The sequence below is a fragment of the Pholcus phalangioides genome, unplaced genomic scaffold (assembly GCF_987345545.1).
Source record: "Pholcus phalangioides strain wild (caught in Gottingen) unplaced genomic scaffold, Ppha-v1.0 ptg000002l_1, whole genome shotgun sequence".
Lineage (NCBI taxonomy): Eukaryota > Metazoa > Arthropoda > Arachnida > Araneae > Pholcidae > Pholcus > Pholcus phalangioides.
The window spans coordinates 11,192,561-11,203,171 of NW_028301595.1; the positions used below are offsets into that span (position 1 = coordinate 11,192,561).

Below are 10,611 nucleotides of genomic sequence, written 5' to 3' on the forward strand. Positions count from 1 at the left end.
ACGCGGTTCCCTTGCCAAATTTGTAGTTCATAAGCGGCTGCACAGAATAATTTAGTGGATATTTTCCGCATAAAAGAACTATTTCCAAGCATAAATAGCACAAATCAATGTCTTCAACTCACCGTGACGACCCTAGAAGCTACGACGCACACTTTGAGAAACACAGCTTTAAGAGATTGCTGGCCACTTCATTGATTTGAAAACGTGTCGCCCACATTTGGCCCACGGGTCATGGGTTGAGCATGTATGTGCTGTACGGTATTTTCGAAATCCCTGATGAGAGAGACGCTTGCACGGGTTTCTACAAGAATTTCACATTCCGGATTACATCATGTTAATACCGCAAATGGGTGGATATTTCAAAAATTTCGTATTTCCAGACTGCAGCGTGGTATGTTGGAAAAATTTGGAAACTGTTCTTGAAATTCTGACTCAAAATTTAATGTTTTCTCAAGCAACCGACGCAACAAACGGTGAATTTCTATCACTGCCTGTCCTTTTTTTTTCAAATTCATTTTTTCGAATGGGCTCGTAAACTATGGGACACCTTGTACTTTCAAATACATATTTTTCGAAGCAAAGCATTGTACGATGACGTAAGAAAATATGATCAGCCAAAATTGATGTTAATTTAAATTGTTACAGATTGCTCGGGACTTCAATGTCGCGATGGCTCCCAGTGAACCAGAAAATTTAGGAGATCAATTTATAGCCGAATGGGCGGTAAGTAATAATAATAATAATAAATTCTTGACGTTTCATTAAAAAAAATAAATTTTCATGAATTTTTTGAAATTTAATAATTTTTTGAAATTTAATAATTTTTTTTGGAATTTAATAATTTTTTTTGGAATTTAATGAATTTTTTGAAATTTAATGAATTTTTTGAAATTTAATGAATTTTTTGAAATTTAATAATTTTTTTTGGAATTTAATAATTTTTTTTGGAATTTAATGAATTTTTTGAAATTTAATGAATTTTTGAAATTTAATGAATATTTAAAGAAAAAATTAATTTTTTTTATGGAAATGTGAATGAAATTTCATCGATTCTATTTTTTCAACAAATATTTTTGTGAGGGTTTTAAGAATTTCTTTCAAAATTTTCATTTTTGAACTTCTCTCGTTTTAAAGAGAAATAAATTTTTGAAGCTCAAAAATTATTAAATAACCATTTAAAATGTCAAAACAATAATTTAATGACTTTCTGATAATTTGATGATTTTTTCAATATGAAAAAAACTATTTCTTACAAAAATTATGAATTATGAATTTTTAAGATTTTAACAAGTTTTTTAGACTATCTCTTGCTCAGATATGTAGCTGAGCATTAAAAATTGCAGCTGTGGTGGTGGATTTGTCATAATGACGGAGTCACATCGCGAGGGCCAGGGTTTGAACCACACCTGCGACACAGTGGTGGTCGACTGAAGTTGGTTGTCTTTGGTTTCCAACTTCGAGATACGAATACGAGCCGATATCCCAGTTAAAGATCTCAACACAAAGAGCAACAGGTCTACAACGGTACATCACACTTCACTCACAATTTTAAAAAAAGATAGCAGCAATAACAAATCATTCTGAGAATCCAGGTTCAAACCTCGTTGACAGACAGTGGTGGTCGGCTGAAGTGGGATTTCTGTGATTTTCCAGCTTCAAGGCACCAATGTGACCCGGTCCAGTTTGAAAAAGTCTCTCAGCAAAGAGCAGGCAGGCCTACAACACGATACTGACAAAACATGAAAATTCAAGCATTTCCGTCTTTACTTCAGAAAATTGAAGTCAGGTGGTAGCATGAACACGAAACAAGCGCAACTCGACAACATAAATACGTTAGGGCCAAGCATGCACTCAGGACACACATTCCGGCATGTGCCGATACTTTAAAAACTCCGTACACGAATGTGTACGAGGTGCATGTTCGGTTAAGTAGTAGTAGTAGCACTGACAAATGTGTCACCACACTGGATACGCACTCAGACTGTTATATACTCACACTTCTGGCACAACTCACTCAATAGAAAATTGCCATAGTGATAAGACCGGAGTTGTGTTCGGTTTGAAAAAGCATGAAAAATACGTGAGATTAACATATATAGCTACTCTACGGGGTGTTTATAAATAAACTGACATTACTCAGATGAGTGTAGGGTCCATTCTGATGGAAGTATTTCGATGAAACTTGAAAAAACGGATATATGAACTATGGGGGAGAATAAAGATTCAATAATATAAAAGAAAGTTCAATTTTTGACCACCAGGTGAAAAAGTGGTTATTTGTTGTCACAGTTATCTTTCCCCCACCCCTCATGGTCTAAATAACGAAGTTTCAATGAAATACACCCACCGCAACGGTCGCTACATAGGTCGGAATAGCGTCAGTATAACTGAACTGACACTACTACTTTATAGCTCGTTTCAAGTTAACTTTGCAGTAAAGGGGAAGCTACGAGAGAACCGCGTCACACGTTGCTATGACAACGAAAGCCTTCCAACCAATGCATCGATGCGCGGTCGCGGTAAGGTATGTCTGATTCCAGCACTGCTGATTCTCGCCAATCTCACTGAGAAAAATCTTTTTTTTACGCATAATGTGGTCACCAATATTTTTCCTAATTTAAAAATTTTAAACGAATAAAGATCGGTTCAGAATAATATTTTATATATTATTTTTTGCAATCATTCAAAAAATTGAAATATTCTGCATAAATAATCACCGTAAGCCTCCGATACATGGAAATACATATATTTTGCGGCGAAGGAATACACTCTCTACCTTTCTCTGCATTGCAAAATTAACCTGAAGCTGACTATAATCTATCTATGTAGCACCCGTTATGGAGGACGTACTTCATTGTGAAACTAGTACGTTTAATATATACGTTATTTGGACCATGGGAAAAAAGATAACTGCGATAAAAAAGCGTCACTTTTTCACCTGGTGGTTAAAATTGAACCATTTTTTTTATTGAATCTATCTTTTCCGCTATGGTTTATATATCCCACGTACCAAGTTTCATAACAATTTCTCCATCACATAATGGGTGCTACATAAATCTGAGTAGTGTCAGTTTATTTATGGCCACCATTTTTATCTCCGGTTATATTTATCGTGATGTAGTGAAATTGAAATTGCAGAGCCTGAACGGTCTTGAGCCCGATGAAGTCCTTAGTGATGATACCGAGGCCAGAATAACGAGAATGGAAACTCTCAAGGATATTATGCAAGTAAGTAACGCTTAAATTTGCTCCATCGAAAGCTTCGATGACTAGAAAGTATATGATAATTATAATCGTTGGTTATATATACACTAATTCTAACATTGTATGCATATTTTACAATAGGACGTGGAAGCAGACGAAGTTTATCAGACCATCGCACATTCCATAACCAGCAAAGGACAGACTCGGGTAAATAAACTGAATTTGTGATTGCTTAATTACAAAAGGGGCCGTTTTAAACGTTTTGCACATTCTGCGTCAAATTAGAACTTCCCCGAAGTTCGTTCCCGGGCCGCAAATAAGGGGGGGGGGGACAGGAGGGTCTGAGGCCCCGGGCGCCGAATTCACTCTTTAACCACTTGCTTCTTCTACATTACAACGGGCGTCAAAATGCCGGCTTGCCCCGGATGACAAAGTATCTAGTTGCGGCCCTGCCCGCTGGTCACCAAAACATACTGTGGTATTTCGAACTGGAAGAGAATCCAGATTCAACGCAAGTGTAATCTACAATAACGTCATAATAGATTGGCACCCCGAGTTGAATAGAGGCCTCAATTAATTGGAGAATTTCATTCATTCTGAAATTATTTCTTTCATTAATTATCAATTTTGACTAATTCAGAAATAATTTCGATCACGAATCCTGAAAAAAACTTTCATCAATTATGAATTGTGGTAAAAAATGAATTTATGAATCTCAATTATAAAATTATATTTTTAATGATTTTGAAATTACTTCTTCCAATGTTTTAAATGACTTCTTTCTGTGTAATTTTGAAATTATTTCTTCAATAATTCTCAAATTATTTCTTTCAATAATTCCGAAATTATTTCTCTCAGTAATTCAACTTCTTTTTTTCATCAATTATGAATTTTCATCGTATATGAAACGATCCTTCTACCTCATTCCGCAGCCCTAGACTCATTAAAATAGCCCTGGTAATTTGTAAAAATGCATAGCGCTACTAGCGAATCAGGATAGCATCCCGCAATTCTAAATACCATACTATAAGACTGTGGCTTCGGGCTTCACTGAATTATTTTGTTTTATTTATAATCGTCTTTTTCAGTGTTTTCAAATATTTTCCAAACATGGTCGGCGGTTCATTGCAAAAAGTATTTAGTGGTCAAATGTTGTCCTCGGGGGCCATGAGTTGAAGACCCTTGATTCAAAGCTTTGTGGCGTTTACGTTTTTTCACAATGCTTACGGGCCATTCAAGTATTCGTACGCAACCTTAACCCCCCCCCCCCCCAACGATGCTGACGTAACACTTGAATGTCCCCTTATGTATATATCTATGGTGATCATTACCTTATGTATAATATTTTTAACCTTTTCCAGCCTTTAAGTGAGAGAATAAGCATGGTTAGTCCATCCCAGAGGATTCCCAGTGATTTAGACGTACCGACGTACGGAAGGTCTCCCGAAACCACAAGGAGTCTCATTATTGGAGATGCTGGATCTAAAAAACAGGTACTTAAACAAGCGAGCTCAATCTTTAGGAGAGTGCGGGCCACTTCATTGGTTTGAAAACGTGCCACTAGCCACTTAATTAAGTGATCAGGAAAAGTGTCGCAGGTCGCTGAAATTATCTGTAAATGCGCCGTTGATCAGTTTAAGCTGAATCGCGGGACACTCAAGTGGTCGAGAGGTAACTTCAGTGATCTGAGAATACGCCGCAGGTCTGTTTAGTGGTCTTTAAATGTGCCCTGGGCCACTTAACTGATCTGTAGATTTGCGGCGGGCGCTCAAACGTTCTGGAAATGTGCCGAGAGATGCTTGAGTGTTCTACAAATGTGCCACAGGTCACTCAAATGATGTGGAACTGCACCGCTGGTCTCTTATTAACCCATTATTTGTCGTTGTCCCTTTTCTGGGACACATCTTTTTATTTCTAACTAAGCAATACTCTACAATTTTTAGTTTTGATTGTTGAACCGAAATTTCGAACTTAAGCGTTATAAACTCAACAAACTATAAATAACTATTAACTATAAGCGTTATAAACCCAATGAAAATATTCTAAAATTTTAATAAATATTGATTAATTAATAATTATAGTTTAATAAAAAAATTTTAAAATAGTATTTCGTTCTCATCATTTCATTTTTATGCAATTTTTTTGTTGAAAAAAATGTGCCGCTTAGTTAATTTTTATAAATTAATATGTACAAAATTAGGTTTAAGGCCAGATCATGTAACAGTAAAATCATTAACAAGAGGAAACACTTTAGGTTATTTACTTTTTTATCTGGTACAGTAGAATCTCGACTATCCGGCCCAGTCTCTTGGCTCCATGACGTCACCAAATCATGGGAGCTGACCTCAAATTTCGCTAAGTTTGTTGCCAATTTGGGGAGATTCACTGAGGAATGAGTTAATTTTCATTTTTTCATATGATAATCACTATTTTCGCAGGAGAAAAATCACGTAATGAATGAGACTTAAGAACTATATACATAATATTCGTGAACCTCCATTTTCTGTAGTAACCGTTTACAACGTCTGACCGGACCAGATTTCTTTCCTCATGTCTAGCTCAAAGAGGCTGATTATGGGAATTCGGACGGGCCTAGATACGCCCACGAAGACAGAAAAATCATAGATTGTTTACACAATATATTTTACATAATGTATAAATTTATATATAAAGTACTTTACCTTTATGTGAATGGTGTCCAAAAGCCTGCAGAAACTTTAAAAATTCCTAAAAACCTGAAAAATAACCAAAACAAAAAAAAAACATTTGCAGAGTTAGCAGTGCTAGATCACGGGAATTCTTTTGACAGGAAAAAAATCACTCACAAAACAGCGGATAGGTGGCGCTAACGTACACAAGTCAAAGGAAAGATATGCAAATAACGAACAGAATGCCTCTAAATCGTTTATTACAGCAGTATGTACTCTACATGACCACCACAGGGGATAACACATTGCAGGCGAGTCACAAATCCAGCAACGGCAGAGTGCAGCAGGTCCAGAGTGCAGACACCTCTCGGTGTATCGCATCTTTCAGTTCCTTCAGATTGGAAAGATTTAGTAGTGAAAACCCATGATGAAGGAGATGTAGACCTAAAATTTAAATATTATTTGATCTGGCGCTCTGTATCACTTGTTCACGGTCACGGTCCTTCAGATTGGATGGACCGGGTCTATATAGATGCCGGTATAGATTTTTTCTTCTCTTCACAAATACAAATACAACGCCACAACAGGCAAACTGCCCAACGAGGTGGCTGACTTAAGAACATCATGGATCCCCGAGCCATTTTTTGGAGGCCCTACCTACTACTGCTACACCCCAAATGCACCCCCCCCCCACGGAACCCCCCAACGAATCGGTACATGCGGGAATGTGCGTGCACGTGTAGTGCAACATGACGTAAAGTTTGTTTCTGTGTAATGTTTGTTATGTGTAGTGCTGCCATCTGCCACCAATTTTTCTTCTTCTTCTAACTATGAGTGAAGTGTTATGATTGAATGATTTATCGTTGTAGGACTGTTGCTCTCTGTGGCGAGACTTTTTAACAGGGAGATCGGCTCGCATTTGCGCCTTGAAGTTGGGAACCACAGAAACCCAACTTCAGCCGACCACCACTGTGGGGTTCGAACCCGGATCCTCGCATCGCGAGTCCGTCACTATAACCACTCGACCACCACAGCGGCAAAATCGTTCCTGCAAATCGTTTTTTGTTTCGGTTATTTTTCCGGATTTTATGAATTTTTAAAGTTTCTGCGGACTTTTTGCCCACCCTGTATATAGTACTGACCTGTACCGAGAGGTCACAAACTATAAATAGGAACTATAACTATAAATAAAAAACGAGTGGATTTTCAAAATCCACTTGTTAAAGTGTGTAAAAATGATGCTTTGATGGTATGGTGGGGGTAAGAAGTCAGCATTTATAGAACTCCGACCTACGCATATCCGACTTTTCTGTTATCCGGCCCCATCCTTCCGCCGCATTATAAAATTGTTACCGCAGGGAGTCCCCCATCGACGGGTTAGCGCATCAACATTTCGATGAGTATAAAAACAAGCTTGCCATTCCGAATCGGCAAAAAATTGTAAGTCCCGTTCTAATTAGCCCTCGTGTGCAGAAAAAATGACCGTGGTGCGACAAAAATGACCAAATGATCCGCCGGATACTCAGGATTCTACCGCATTTTAATTATTTTTGATCGATTTTAAAATCTGATTTATATTTGATGTTTCCAGCCGCACGCGCTAGATGGCGACACGACTCACCCTGATCTCACTGGAGTCGAACTTCGGCGACCTCATAAACAGCAGCAGCAGCATCCGGATTCATCTTCACGATCTAGTGTCGCCATCTTGAGGCAGTCGCTGAGGAACACAACACTGAATCCTTATACTCTATGGCCGTCGGCAACGCACGGATCTGCATTAGGCAGCGGATTGAATAGGTTTTCAAGGTTCCGCAGCATCATGGACCCCGTACCCGAAGATGCTGTTCTCGGCGGACCTTTCATGCGTCATCACGTCAGTCATCTACTGAACTGTCCAGAAGTTGTTGTGAAGGAAACAACATGTTAGTAGACTCTCATTGGAAAAAAGTTGAACCCACAATTCATTTTTTGATGCAAGAAATACGTATATTTAAATAATTCATTGAAATAAAAAACACATTCAACATTCAAACAAGTATTATATATAAGCACCAGCTGAAAGGAAGTTTGTTAATTCAAGATAGAACTCCATGTATATTTAGTTGCTATTATAGATTTTGGATTGGCTGGTTTGTGATCATTTTCCTCGAACAATACATTTCATTTTTCTTCCAGCATTGTTTTGTATTTTTGAATCTTGCTTCTTTTTGTGCACCATATTTCTGAATATATCAATTGTATCTTAAAGAAAAGGGATAAATGTACCAAGGTCCGCTTTTGCATAACGCGGGGCCAACTTTACCAAAGCACACTAAAAATCTCCGGTCATATATCTCCATTCAGAAATTATCCAACCCGTGGAGTTGGGTGGGAAATGAAGGCGCCATCTATCGGTGATCGCGTAGTTCTCGGTGGGTAAAGAACTTGCTTCATTCGTGTTCTTCCCCCTATTCGAACCCGTGGACCTTGATGGTAAGCTTCATGGTGGGAGACTTACACTGCACCCCACTCTGGCCCTGGTGAAAAAAATAAAAGTTTTCTGTTTCACGCAGGGCTAGCTGTAAATAGGATATGAGAGTGGGAGGCAAACCTGATTTTGCCGCTCCCCACACAGCGAAATTCGATTGATTTTACAACAGTATTTTTGTTCTTCAATAAAAATTTGTCGTCGGGCAGTTGCACCCTTTGCCCCCCAGTTCCGGCCCTGCCTTCATATCCTGTGGCGTCTCAAGTTTGGAAAATTAATTCTCTCATAAATTCAATCAATTCTAAATTTTCGTAAATTCTGGAAATTTCTTTCATTAATTTCGGATTTTTATATAATACAGTATATATATATAATAATAATATTATCACAAAAAATGAGAAACTTTGCCTGAGTTTGTATAACAATAATATATCCGAATTTTCATTACTTCCTTTTCCCATCAATTTTCGACAATTCCTTTCATCATTTCCGAATTTTCATGTAATTTCAAATTCTCGAAATATTTTTTCAAGTTTCAAATTTTCATTGATTCAGAATCACCATTGATTCTGGATAAATTACGTAAATCTAGTTTCAAGTGGCTTCGACAAATGACATTTGAAATTTTTATCACATCTTGTTTAAGTTTAGTTTAAAATTTTATCGTCAGATAGAACTACGCCGTTAAAATTCATATCTGATTTTTTTCGAAAAACCAACAGTTTACTGAGAAACGTAAGGGTACGTGATTGCTTATGCTTTCATGGTCTCATAAGTTTCCTACAAAGTGAGGAAGCGCACTTACGCCCCCGTAGCAACGACTTACTTATCTCTGTTGACAACAGATGGCGCCACTTATACATAATAAAATCTTAAAAGTTTTCAAATTTTCTATTTTTGTTAGCGTTAACAAGGGTAGCCAGTTTCCGGAACTTAGAAATGAGGCCACAAAGTGCACTCATTACAACTTTGCTTACATATTTTTCCAACAGATGGTGCTTCTGTGCTGACAGAGCACAATGATTAGTTTCCAACCAAAACACCTCGCGATTATGCCGAGAATATATTTTCGGGAGATTATGCCGAGGTGAACTCTGGAAGAAAAGTAATCTGGTCTCCACCGGGACTGGAACCTAGGTCCTCCTGCAAACCGGCCACATATGCTACCATCTACACCTCTGTGCGTGGAGACAAGATCTTGCTTTTCTAATTTTTACGCAGTGACGAGAGGCGCTGAAGTAGAGGCATTAAAAGCCTTCTCTTAATGGGTCGTGTGTTCAGTAGTGTAGATGGTAGCACGTTGACCCGGTTTACGATAACGCCTGGGTTCGAGTCCCGGCAACGACTAGATGACTTTTCTTTCCTCAAGTTCACTTCTACATTATATCCAGAAGATATGTTTCCTTGATATCTCGTTCAGAAAAAGCCATCTATCTCTCTTATTGGTGTACACAATGGAGGGTTGGGGTTCTAATCCACCCCCTCGAGCCCAGATTATAGTGTTATTTTGCAGTAAAAGAAGGTATAACCCCCCCCCCCCCTCAGAGAAGGAAAAAATTTCTGAAACCCCCCCTCGAGAAAATTCTGCGTACGCTTATGATCTCTCTCAAGTGTTGAAATTGTTAATCATAAAAATAAGAATGTGGTCAAAATCCATATTTTTCCAAAGAACTAAATTCTAAATTTACATCTCGTGCTATCTGAAAGTGATACACTGTGCAGTGGCAACACCTTCTGAAGCAGAAGCTTCTTCTGCTTTAGAAGGTGTTGACAGTGGAGTGAAGAATGGTATCTTCCACACACAAACGGATGCTAAGGCTTCCTTCTTTCAGGATTGCTTTTTGGACTCCGCGTATTTTTATATACCAGCCTGTAGCAGGTGCGGCCGTGACTATAATGGCATCTGTATGCCTTGCGTGAAGGCAACGTCGGTTCTATTTTTGTTCTCTTGAGCGTAAGCATGAAGTATGCATTAAAGAAAAAATATATCATATATATAAAAAATATATATATATATACACACACGTATATGGACAGATATCTACTCTTTGGTAGCATTTTTTTCTCCGAAAACTTGAAAAATTAGGACAAAGGGGGGAATTTTAAAATGCATGCGTATACAGGACTGAGGACTTCTGGTAACCATTGAGAAAGCAATTTCTATATTCAATTATGCAAATTAACTCCTCGTAATCAATAAATGTCATTTTAGTAGTGGCTATAGCAACAAATCTTTCACCGGTTTTGATCAGGCTACGCTGGAAAACCTAAACTGACTACGGAGGAGAG

General features: G+C 38.0%; 1 protein-coding gene across 1 annotated transcript in view; it reads left to right on the forward strand.

Annotated features, from left to right (window-relative positions):
* The window catches only part of LOC149089413 (uncharacterized), a 56,235-nt gene extending 48,206 nt beyond the window's left edge, over positions 1 to 8,029 (forward strand). Inside the window, exons 15-19 of the mRNA XM_089238323.1 lie at positions 646 to 723; positions 3,139 to 3,228; positions 3,346 to 3,411; positions 4,566 to 4,697; positions 7,444 to 8,029. Of these exons, the coding sequence (XP_089094449.1) occupies positions 646 to 723; positions 3,139 to 3,228; positions 3,346 to 3,411; positions 4,566 to 4,697; positions 7,444 to 7,782 (705 nt within the window). The 3' untranslated portion in view covers positions 7,783 to 8,029. The remainder of the gene's footprint in view (positions 1 to 645; positions 724 to 3,138; positions 3,229 to 3,345; positions 3,412 to 4,565; positions 4,698 to 7,443) is intronic.
* Positions 8,030 to 10,611: the final 2,582 nt, after the last annotated feature.